This window comes from Brassica oleracea, unplaced genomic scaffold (assembly GCF_000695525.1).
Source record: "Brassica oleracea var. oleracea cultivar TO1000 unplaced genomic scaffold, BOL UnpScaffold00924, whole genome shotgun sequence".
Taxonomy (NCBI): Eukaryota; Viridiplantae; Streptophyta; class Magnoliopsida; order Brassicales; family Brassicaceae; genus Brassica; species Brassica oleracea.
In genome coordinates this window covers 9,964-22,206 of record NW_013617523.1, presented here as the reverse complement: position 1 = coordinate 22,206, position 12,243 = coordinate 9,964, and the positions used below count along the sequence as shown (strand labels likewise).

General features: G+C 31.7%; 3 protein-coding genes across 3 annotated transcripts; 1 reads left to right on the top strand and 2 right to left on the bottom strand.

Moving 5' to 3' along the window:
* Positions 1–1,465: 1,465 nt before the first annotated feature.
* Positions 1,466–2,310, bottom strand: LOC106320440 (the record flags this gene model as incomplete). The annotated part of the gene is given in 1 exon segment (XM_013758806.1): positions 1,466–2,310. A coding segment is annotated over 1 exon segment (774 nt). The 5' UTR covers positions 2,300–2,310.
* A 427-nt stretch (positions 2,311–2,737) lies between these two features.
* On the top strand, positions 2,738–3,054 carry LOC106320438. The gene has a single exon (XM_013758804.1). The coding sequence runs from the start codon at positions 2,770–2,772 to the stop codon at positions 3,052–3,054; it is 285 nt and encodes a 94-aa protein (XP_013614258.1). The 5' UTR covers positions 2,738–2,769.
* A 3,204-nt stretch (positions 3,055–6,258) lies between these two features.
* LOC106320437 (glutamate receptor 2.2-like) lies at positions 6,259–11,228 on the bottom strand. The gene is made up of 5 exons (XM_013758803.1): positions 10,959–11,228; positions 7,825–9,146; positions 7,269–7,581; positions 6,768–7,174; positions 6,259–6,648 (listed from the first exon to the last, which is right to left on the bottom strand). The coding sequence occupies exons 1-5, from the start codon at positions 11,215–11,217 to the stop codon at positions 6,259–6,261; spliced, it is 2,691 nt and encodes an 896-aa protein (XP_013614257.1). The 5' UTR covers positions 11,218–11,228.
* Between the last annotated feature and the right edge of the window lie 1,015 nt (positions 11,229–12,243).

Below are 12,243 nucleotides of genomic sequence, written 5' to 3'. Positions count from 1 at the left end.
GATTACAATCGCAGCTGATCCGACCAAAAGAACTTATAATCTCACATGTCACGGGCGTCCCATGCCCACTCTGAATCGGAGGACATGTTGATGAAAAACATAAGCGATAGAGATGAGGATATGGCAGTAGGAAGATGAAGAGGAGAGACAGAAAGTAAGTTTACAGATTGAGAAGATGATATGGAAGAGAAGAATGCTAACCTTTTTATAGGTGTAGAAATACAGCCAGCTCATTCAATGTCAAATCGTGTTCTATGGACTTAAGAATGTAAAGGCAATGAATCTGTAACACCGAGCGTTTCTGTAAAATAGAAGACTAAACGACACGAATGAAGCACAACAAAGAGATTATTCACATCTATTTCAATCAATCACCATCTCGAAACTCCATTGATGGTGTCTGAGAACACAAAAGATTTTCTTCTTTTGGTGTCGGACATCGAAGAAGAAGAGAATAAACCCTAGTTCCGCGTCCGATTATTCTTGTTATTGGGCTTAATTTCACAAGATAAAGTGAAAGCCCAAAATTTCATAAGATAAAAGATAAATGAAACGCAGCACTTTGATTAGAGGGACAAGTGTCACGCTCTCCTTGCAGTACTTAGTGACGTGGCATCACAGAAATGAGACAAACATTTCTTTATATATATAGATATATACCTCTCTTTCTGTTGACTCAATTCACAATCAAATTCTCAAAACACCCCTAGAAATGGCGAACCAAAAAATGTTACACCTACTAGTCTACTACTTAATGTAAAACCGTATAAAACTCGTGGAAGCAAAACACAATTTATGGGGGGGAGACACTTGAATGTATTCTTGCTTACCAAACAGTAAGTTACTTCTCTGTATATGAATGCACATTACTTCTCTACACTACAAATAGTTTTGTACTTAAATACAAACTGTTTGATTCTGTAGGGTGTAAAAATTTATTTGTCTTGCGAGATGTGATGATATTGTCAATGGAACACTGAAAGCATTTTTCTTGATGTCCATAACGATTTTCTAAATGTACTCTCTTTTTTTGCTCAAATCAAAATGTATTCTATATAATTATATTCAAGCGAATTAGTAATGTGTAATGTACTCTATAAACTTATCTAGATTGTTTCTTATTAAAAACAGATGTCCTTGGCGAAGTTTTTGATTTTGGAGGAATAGAAACGGTGCAAGTTAGAGCATCTCTAAGACCAACCTTATATTTGAGGTTTACTGAATTTTATATTTGAGGTTTAAGGGTGACCTTCTCCGAGAGTAAACTTAAAAAAAAACCTTAAAAATTTTCAGTTTTTACTTAACAGTCCTTGCATTATACAAACCTCAAATAAAAGCATAAAACTTTTATATAATCTAAAATCATACAACAAAAATATTTTAAACAACATTTATTAATTAATTATTACATTTTAATAGCATATTACATATAAATAAAAAACTTAAAAATACATTATTCATTATTATTAGATGACTTCAAAACATTGATGTCGTTATTGCTGCCCAGCATACCAAAATAAGCATGCTATATCCACAAGTCATAATCTGCAACAGCTTCAAGAATGATTGAGGGTGATCCACTACGGCCTGCAAATTGTCCTGCCCATGCAGTTGGACAATTTTTCCACTTCCAATGCATACAATCTAAACTGCCTAGCATTCCTGGAAATCCTCGTTGTTGGCCAATGCTAAGCAGTCTAGCAACGTCCTCGGCTGTTGGTGACCGGAAATACCACTCTGAAAATATTTCTATCATTGCACGACAAAATCTCTTCAAGCATTCGATTGCCGTAGACTCTCCAATTTTGATGTATTCGTCAGTGGCATCAGCAGGCATACCATACGCCAAGATCCGAAAAGCAGCCGTGACTTTTTGCAAGGTTGATAAGCCCATTCTACCAGATGCGGCGCGGCGTTGATTGAAATAGTTGTCATGTGTTTTAACAGCTTCAACAATATGAAGAAATAATCTCTTCGACATTCGGAACCGACGGTTGAATTCTCTTTCACCGTACAAAGGATTATCAGCAAAGTAATCATTGAATAAATTACGATGTGCATTTTCTCTGTCTCGGTGTATTGCATGACCATGAATAGAACCATGATGACTTACATGATTTTCTTCTTGAATGAGTTGTTGAGCTAGGCGGTTGTTGTTGGCTAACAAATTGAGTGCAATTTGTTCATCTCGTTCAATTGCTTCATTTTCATTTAGTAACCATTCATCAAACTCTGATGAGCCTGAAGAAGAAGAAGATGAATAATTTATAAAACATGGACCTCCAATATTGAAATTCATTTTAAGTTGTAATGCTTTGCTACTTGTCTTATTGTCTAATGTCTTTGTTTATTTTATAGATAGAATTTTTACTATTTAAATGGATAGAATTTCTGAATATTTAATCTTTACCGTTCACTAGATTTCATTTGTCATCAACCATTAGATTAAAGTCTTATCCAATAGCACCTAAGAATCTTAAATATTTAATCTACACCATTTTCTAGATTTCATAACTTTTCCATCATTGGATTATCATCCTATCCAAATATCATATATAAATATTCAATATTTAATCTACAAAAAATATAACATGGAATCAACTATTAGATCAGAGTCTTGTCTTATCTATTTAATATATCAGATAAGAAAATCTACAAAACTGAATTGTGGCCACTCATTTGAAATTTTATCCATCCATTTTCATCTATAAATAATAGGTTCCAAGCAATGAATCTATCACATTCAATAATCTTTTTATTTGCTAGAATATGGAAAAGAGTAGAGGCTCATCATTCAATCAACATGAAGATGAGTTATTATGTCGTGTGTATCTAGAAATATCACAAGATCCTATTGGTAGTAATAACCAATCTCTAGGAAAACTATGGAAAAAAATACAAAAAAATTACAATGAGAAAAAAGAGGAGTGTTGGGAAATTAGAAGCGACCGATCATTACAAGGTAGAATGAACATTATTCTTTATGCTGTTAGAAATTTGAAGAATATTATTATTATTATTCCCATAATGCTCCCATATATGATATTTATTTAAAATTTTAATAATTTTATCTTTCATGCAGATGGAAAAGGCAAAGAAATTATTGGTTCAAGATCCAAAACTGAAAAAAGGTTTTAAATTTGACCATGTGTGGGTTTTGATGAAGGATATCCCAAAGTTTACCGACAATGTTAATTTTGGTAGTCCAAACACTCAAGAAAGCAATGTTGCTGGTTCTCCAACATCACAATCTCCGGGATTGTCTTCATTTTCAATCAACTTAAGTAGTGATGATGGTGGATCAAATTCATCACAGCGTCCCATTGGATCAAATAAAGCAAAACTCAAAAGAAAAATCTCAGAAGGTAACAATTCTTCGGTTGACACTTTGGTTTCATCAAATGAACAAGTCATTGGTTTTTTAAAAGAAAATGCATCAGCTAGGGAGAAATATTTTGAATTAACTCAGCTACATATGCAAAACCAAGCAAAAAAACTAGCCCTTAAAGAAATGCATGAAGAGAATAAAATGTTGTTAACAAACCTAGAATCTATCAGTGATTATGCTACTCGTGAGTTTATTCGATCTGAACAAGAAAGAATTATAAAGAAAAGAACTCGAGGACAACAACAGCCTCCCAATGCACCAACTTTTTATGGACAACTTTTTAGTGATATTGAAGGTTCGGGATCAGGTTTACCGGAATATTAGTATAATTGTAATATTGCTTATGTAATTTTATTTTATGCATTTTTAGTTTTTGTATTAACTTGTTTGATGTAATATTGTCTTGTATAATATTTGTTTAATATTATTAAAATATTATGCTTTGTTTTTATTTAATCATTTATATATTTATTGAAATTTATATGTAAAAGTTAAATTTATAAGAATATATAAAAGATATTAAATTGTATGGACTAAAATGATAAACAAGAAAGTTATGAAGATTTTTAAAAGACAGAAAAATATAAGGACCAAATAAATATGAAACCTCAAATATAAGGTTTTGTACAGTGAGACCTCAAATATAAGGTTTCACTTTACAGAACCTTATAATTTGAGGTTTTGAGGTTGCTCTTGAAGTAGATAAAACCTTATATTTGAGGTTTTAAAGTTGCTCTTGGAGATGCTCTTAGTGGGAAATAAAGGAAGTAGGTTCAGATTGGACTACTTGACACCAAGTAAGAATTTGAGGGAAAAAACAGAGTATTTATTTGTTACTAAATAAAAATGTATATTTGACTGGTTCGATTTTTTTAAAAAATAATAAAAGAGGTTAATGGGAGATAAATTTGTGTAGAGTATGTAAATTTTAAAGGTTGATAGATCTTAAAAATTATGTGTATTAAGAAAATATATATATATATATATATATATATATACTGACATAAAATTTGATCATAACTTTTTAGATTTCTATTTCATGAATTTCTATTTTTATTTTCTATATGGTTGAGAAATTTAAAATATATTTTTAGGATTTTAAATTAAATAATAAATACTTAAAATTTAAAATTAAAAAAAAAAATACTTTCAAAAAGAATTTCGAATTTCAAAAAAAAAATTGTGAAAAAAAATTGGGAAAAAATTTAAAATTTTCCGAATTTTTTTTTGAAAAGAGTATAAAAAATTTATTAAAAAATGTATCATTAGAAAACTATATATTTTTATATGTTTTTATTTAGTGCTAAGCAGTAAAATATAATTATACATTCAAAAAGGGAATTATATAAAATGTAATGAATTATAACTTTGGACATATAATTTGGATTGAAGGTGCAAAACTTATGTATATGTTTCACTACTTATAGCTAAACAAAATATATGCAACAAACATTTATAATCCGAACAAAAATAATAATAAGCAATTATAATCCTTATTAACTAATCAATTTGAATTGCAGCCATAGACACGTTCATTGATCTCTACCAGCCTCCAGCATAGCTTTTATTTTCCCTCCAACATGTACAATTTCATTAAAAAGAATATGTTGTGTTAAAAACTAAAATTTTACGTATGAACTCAATTTAAACTCAAATCAAAAATTCTCACCTTCATCCGATAAACAATTGTACTTAGCATAGATCGATGCGACTTATAGTGAAAACCTAAATATATTTCTCTCGAGTTTCATAGATCAATCGACATACAAGGATTTTGATGAATACAAAGAGATAGCATATTGAATGCACATAAGGAAAAGTCAACCGAACAAGAAAAGTCGGTTGCCTTCGTTTCTGTTTTTTCCCCAATAAAAAAATCATGGACTTAGGTTAATATTATATTTTTAAGTCCATTATGTAATATAAATTTATGTTATTTAGGCATATTTTAAAATTAACGAAAATGGCCAAGTATTGTAAGCTAAGCTAAACATGTCTTTGTTTACAATAATCATAAAATTAAATTTATACTTAATATACATATTTCAAATCAAAATAATCATGTTTAATTTACTAAAACTATAAAGTGTACTTAAAATTTGATATTTTGCATCTTAATAGATATGTTAAAATAAATTGAAGACCTATCTGATAGAAAAAATGTTAACAAATCTAAAAACAAAAAAATGTATGCACCGAACAAGAACAATCAAGTTAATTGCATTCTCAAATGTTAGTCACATATAATAATGGAGAAAACACCTGTGAACCCGTGATAAATTATAAATTTTAGCAACTAAAAACATTGAAAAAAGAATAGAAATCTAATAACAAAACATATGCATGGACAACACAAACAAAAACCTTCAAGTTGAGTGCATTCTCAAATATCAGTCGCATCTAATCTCTAAAATACATCCGCAATCAAACTCTAGTTAATAAGAATAAAGTTACATTGTGGGATCCGATAATGAAAAGCTAAAGTGGCTAAATATACTTTACTGAACTAATCTTCAATCATTTTATGGATTGGTGGTTCAATAGATTTGTGCCTACCTTCCATGATCCTATGAATTCTTTACTCGTATTTGTTGTTTGGCACATGTAAGAGAGCCCTAAGTTTAATTTCTTGCAAAACACGTAACCTGCTCGATCATTATGGTGACTTGTTTTTTCACTTGTATAATATAATGGGTACTATAACAGAATTTTGAAAAACTGAATTTTACGAAACACGTCTTCGATATATACAATAAATTACATATAGTTTTTTTTTTCCCTTAAAGTAAAGACAGTCATAGTCATATATGATCCTTTAGACATTCAAACAAAATGGTTGCTTACTTGTGTCTTAAGCGTTGGTTTGTTGCTTAATTGTTGTCAGGTATGGGTCGACTTGACGAACACGGAGACATCTCTACCTGGTTGATGTAGGAATCGTTGTCTCGTTGTTGAAACTCTTTCCATTTCCATTTCCAGAAACGATTCCCTTCAGTCTTCCATAGGAAACATAATGTTAATTTTCCGAGTGTTATAATGCACACAACAAACACAATAAGAAACAGAAGCCAGAAACTGTCGACGCCCAGCTGCCTAGAGGTAAGAGATGGATTTGGATCCGGATTAGTGACTGGGTCTGGACAACGTTCTTCCTTCTTCTTGAACCATGCGCGCTCAAGTTCCATTGCCTTCGGTGACTCTGCTACTCTCAAAATAGCCCTTGAAACATCAGCGACTAAAGGAGATCCGATTGGAAAAACCTACAAAAAGGACTTATGATCTCACTAAAGCTTTCCCAAAAAAGGCCTAAGGAGGGATAACGAGTTTCGATCCCAAACTTTCTGGTATTCCAAAAAAAAAAAAAACTTTGGAAACTTACAAAGCCAAATCCATCGATATTAAATGGCTCTTCAACCATTTTATAAGTGTTGCAATATTGTCCAAGAAGGAGTCTCAAGTAAGGTGTTTCCAGGAAAGCTGCAGAGATTCCACCTTTTTCTGGTCCATTTCTGAGAAGTTCATCGCATTCTTCTGACGTATCAAAGGCCACAAGGGTAGATGGAGAGAAACCTGCTTCTTTAAGCTTTCCAAAGATGAACGATGTTCTCTGATAACCCACTCTTTCTCCTCTCTCAAGCAAGCTACTCATGCTAGTTATGGTTGGATGAAGTTGCTGTGATGTCAAAAGCGACGCCAAACTGGCTGTGTAGCTTTGAGTCAGCACAAGAACAACGAAGTACCATGCGATAACCAGGATCCTCGCCCCAAAGCTAAACACTCTCTCCCCTGTGGACAGCAACACAAGAGTAAGTATCAAGAAAGGTCACAATATAGAAACGTCAATATATGATGGGATATAAAGAGGGTAGAGTGAATGTACTTGGAGCAAAAACCATGGTAGAGAAGGCAAACCAGAGGATAGTGCTAGCTTGGTAATTAGCAGGTCCACGAAAGTCTGGGTTGACCCTATGTTCAAGAGCCCAAACAGTAATTCCAACAATGAAGAAGAAGCCAAAGGAAGTCAACCATAGTTTCCACGACAAAGGTTTCAAGAAAGTGAAGCTGTCTCTTTTCACTTGGTCTTTAATGGGAGCGATTAATCCTACACCTGATTTAATAAATGGGAATGTGAAGTCGACGTAAGACGACCTGTTTGCAAGTATGGTTGTGTCTCCAACAACAGCGTCATATCTCTGCGTCAGAGAGAAGAAAGCATTAGTTCACTAGGTTATATGGTTTTACCAATCTTCAAGAAAGCAATAGTTCACTAGATGATATGGTTTTAGACCGAATTTTTGAGCGTCTAAACCGATTTAAAAAAAAAAAAATCATTCAAGAAAATCATTTAGTTTAGGTCCGATTTGCCGCCTAGGCAGCGCGTAGATCGATTTCTAGAACACTTGGTGGAATTTTGAGGGATGATTAGTTGTACTCACCCCAAGGTACACTTGGTGGACCAAGTCGTTGTAATCACCAGCTGCTTTACCATTGCGTTTCTCAAAAGGAATGAACTCATAGGAGACATCATAAGGCATTGCTCGAATCACGGCCTCAAAGAATTCTATGCAGAAACCTGTGACTGATGTTGAATTGGTGATAGGATCTCTTGTGACCTTCACAAGATCAGTGAAACCAGCTCTCTTTGGAACTCCGATGCGCAACTTCTTCCCATTGGTCGGGATCTCCCATCCTCTGGGAACAGACTCAGCCTCTCCAGGCCATGTAATTTGTTTAAAATGATCTTTCCAAGTGGACAAAGCGCTCATGCTCCGTGGTTTCTGGTTTAGTGTCTTCACAAGACCATTTTCCTCTGTCCAGAATCCTATCGACTTTTCTCCGGTTCCCACCACATTAATAATCTCAAACATCGATGGTTGCAATTGCCCGTTGATAAAACGGAAATCTCCTGCAAGTCCTTTGAACTTAACTTGTGAGAGTGTCTTGAGAAGTTTTGGACCGTATTGAGATAAGCCTAGAGATTCAAGTTCAGACACATTTCTCCTAGGATCCGCATTGCTGAAAGTCAAGTCATCTATTCCAGCTTCTTCAATGGCTATCGCCAGTGCGGTGATAGCATCATAAGCCCACAATCCATAGACGCTCAGCTCCATCGTCGAGAATCTTTTCCTCCAACGAGCTTTAAAAGTGTCAAGATTTTTGGATTTTTGAATATAAGTTTTAACACCTAACACTCCTTCCATAGCCTCAATACTCATCTCATTCATCCAAGGTAACTCATCAGCAACTCCATTGGTAAGGATCCAGACGTATCCCGGTTCCATCAAACCAATCTCATTAGCTTTGATGAAGAATCTTGAGGCAAGAGAAGAGTACATGTGGACAACAAAGACTCTTGTGGGCATGGTCATCATCTTAAGAAGCTCCAAAGAGATTTCATGATCAGTTGCATTTTGAGCAATAACGGATCTATAAGGTATTCGAACATTGATCTCTTGTAAAGCGTCGGTGAGACGAGGCATTATGCCTTCTCCAAAGGTGTTGTCAATGTAAACAGGCACAACTTCTCTCCACCCGAACAACTTGATGATCGCTTTTATGGCATCTACTTGGAAGGAGTCCTCGTAAGTAGCGCGAAAGAAGTATGGACTGCGGAGAGACGTAAGAGATGGGCTTGTTGCTGCGTAGGTGACAAGCGGAACCTGTGCCTTTTGGCTAATTTCGATCAAGAAATGAGCTTGCATTGATGACCATGGCCCCAGTATCGCTTTCACTTGATTGTTCTTTATCAGCTCAAGAGCTGTGATTATGTCAAAACCAAGAAAATTCCGATTAAGTATGTGAATGACAAACGCACACATATATATATTGATGCAGATAATAAATATATTATTTATATAGTGTTTTATTTATTCGTCTGATAATTATCTTTATTGCGTAAAGATTTTATGGTTTTCTTTTATATATATATATATATATATATATATATATATATATATATAGTCGTCTAGAGCTACCTGTATTCAGATTTTGATTGATTAATGGAAAGAAAATTTTTTATAAACCACCAAAATTTTATAAAAATTTTCTATAAACCCCAAAAAAGAATATTTTCAAACTCTAAAGAACTTTTCGTTAAGCACTATGAAGAGTATTCACAAACTATAGTTTTCAAATAGTTTTAGAATCAACGTTTTATCTCTAGAAGTTTCCGCTATGATCAAAATTCGAAGATGAATTTTTAGAATCAATGTTTTATCTCTAGAAGCTTCCGCTACGATCTAGAAGCTTCCGCTATGATCAAGATGATCATTATAACATATTTTACAGCTTTATAAAAACTTGATGAAAAAATATATTATAGCACTAAATAAATGCTATAAAAAGACTAATCAGGAGCAGACGTTTAACGCTATAATATGTATATTTATTATAGCACATGAAAAAACGCGATAAGTGGAAGGCCTATTATAGATGCAGCTGTCACGGCATTCTTCGAAACGCTACGAAAACCCTATGATAGCGTTTTTGGGTGCTACTAATACCAATTTTTCTTGTAGTGGAGTTTTTCTAACGAGATTTTTATAAACCATTAAGAAGAGTATTCTCAACCCTAAAGAGTTTTTTATTAAATATTGTGAAGAATATTCACAAACTTTAGTTTTCAGGAATTCTTAGAATTAACGGATTTAGTTCTATCCCTAGAAGTTTCCGCTACATCACATATATATATATATATATATATATATATATATATATATATATAGAGAGAGAGATATATATATATGAACTCAAATAGTCCAGTTTAAAAATGATCCAAGTTAAACCTTTATTCAAAAAAAAAATCCAAGTTTTAGAAAAAAATTGTTTCAAAAAATACATTTAAACATATCTAATATATTTTTATTAGGTAACAAAAATGAATTATAAATTTAGAATAAATTAATTGTGGTAGTTAAATTTGATTGCCTAGGAAATAGTTCACTAAAAACAATGCATTTAGAATTAAAATTAAAAATACTTTTTGTGTGAAAACTCTTAAATATGGAGGAGTAACAGATTATGATTTAATTAATAAAATGATTTTTTCTAAAGATATTTTTATAAACCACTGAGAAAAGTATTCTTAATCAGAAAAAATGTTTTTGATTAAGCACTGTGAAAAGTATTCACAAATTCTTAAAATTAACGGATTTAATTCTATCCCTAAAAGTTCTGCTACATCATATATGTATAGAGAGAGATATGAACTCAAATTCTCTAGTTTAAAAATGATCCAAGTTAAACCTTTGTTCAAAAAAAATATCCAAGTTTTAGAAATTTTTGTTTTCAAAAAAATACATTTAAAATTTTTTAATATATTTTTATTAGGTAACAAAAATGAATTATAAATTTTAAGTTAATTAATTTTGTTAATTAAATTTGGTTGGCTACGAAATAGTTCATTAAAAACAATGCATTTAGAATAAAAAATAAAAATATTTTCTGTGTGAAAACTCTTAAATACGGAGGAGTAATAGATAGCAATAGCAAGTATTGCAAATGTGTACAAACCACATAGAGAGAGAGAGAGAGAGAGAGAGAGAGAGAGAGAGAGAGAGAAAGATGGTACTTGCAGATGCAGCACCGACTACATCTTCTCTGGAGTCACCGATGTTGACGACAAGCCTTGTCTGAAAGTGGGGATGAGAAGAATAGAAATCGGCGAGAGACAAGTTGACACAAAGCGTGGCACTGTCGTAGTAACTGGTTCCGACATCTGCTACAACACCAATATGGACTTCAGTTCTTTTGTTGTTCTGTGCTCTGTTGAGTTCTACTAACAAGGAGAAAAAGAGCAAAACGAAGAAGAAAAGCCTCTTACTTCTCATATGGTGTTTGCTTATAGTTTGTAAAGGTGTTCAAGTATAATGAATAATGAATCACTATTGATATGTATATATAGAAAAATTTTGTAAGCTATTGATTTTTGAGAAATTGCCAAAATACCACATTCAAAATACTATTTTTTATGTTTAATTTAACCATTTTTATCATCATTTTTAAAAAGAGAAAAAAACATTTATAACGATAGGTTAATTAATATAGACTTAAAGTTTAGAGTTAGAAGATAGAGTAAGATTTTTGGAATGTGAAATTTAAGATTCTAATAAATATATATATATATAAATATTTAAAAGGGTTTTAAAAATTTTAAAAATTAGTTTCAAAATTTTTTTTTGAATTTTAAAAAGAAAATGAGGAAAATAAATTCAAAAAATCAAAATTTGAAAAAGTAAAAAGTATAATTCGAAAACATAAAAAAAATTATTTTTTAATAATTTAAATAATTATTTATTATATATATAGAGAAAATGCATCAAAATTTTTTACTTCTTTATGAAGAAGATATTTTTTAAAAACAATATCGGTGATAAACATGAATAATGGTAACAATAATGTGTTAAACAATGACCTTTTAATTTTTATATATTTAAATTGTCATCTAGACTAAATCCGAACAACTGTAAAGTTCAATTATGATAAAATAGGAAATAAATACATTTTCAAAGTTAGTGAACACGTCTAATCCAAATTGCTTATTTTTTAAAGTAGGTTTATAGTTGAGAAATTGCACCCTATATACATAAAAATATAAATTTACTATGTAACCAAAAACATTTCATCTCTCCTTGTTTTTGTTCTTATTTCTCTTGAACCTCTCACTACAAATCTATATCTTTTTTGTTGTTTTGCAAATAAACCTTTTATAGTTCTGTACGAGCTAGGCGACGTAAAATTATCTATTGAATTAAAAATATTTGTTCGTATAGAAAGAAAATATATTAAAATTATGATGGCTACTTCACTGAAAGTAACATAAAATAGTTTGTAAAAGAACTTTTCAAGAATATCCA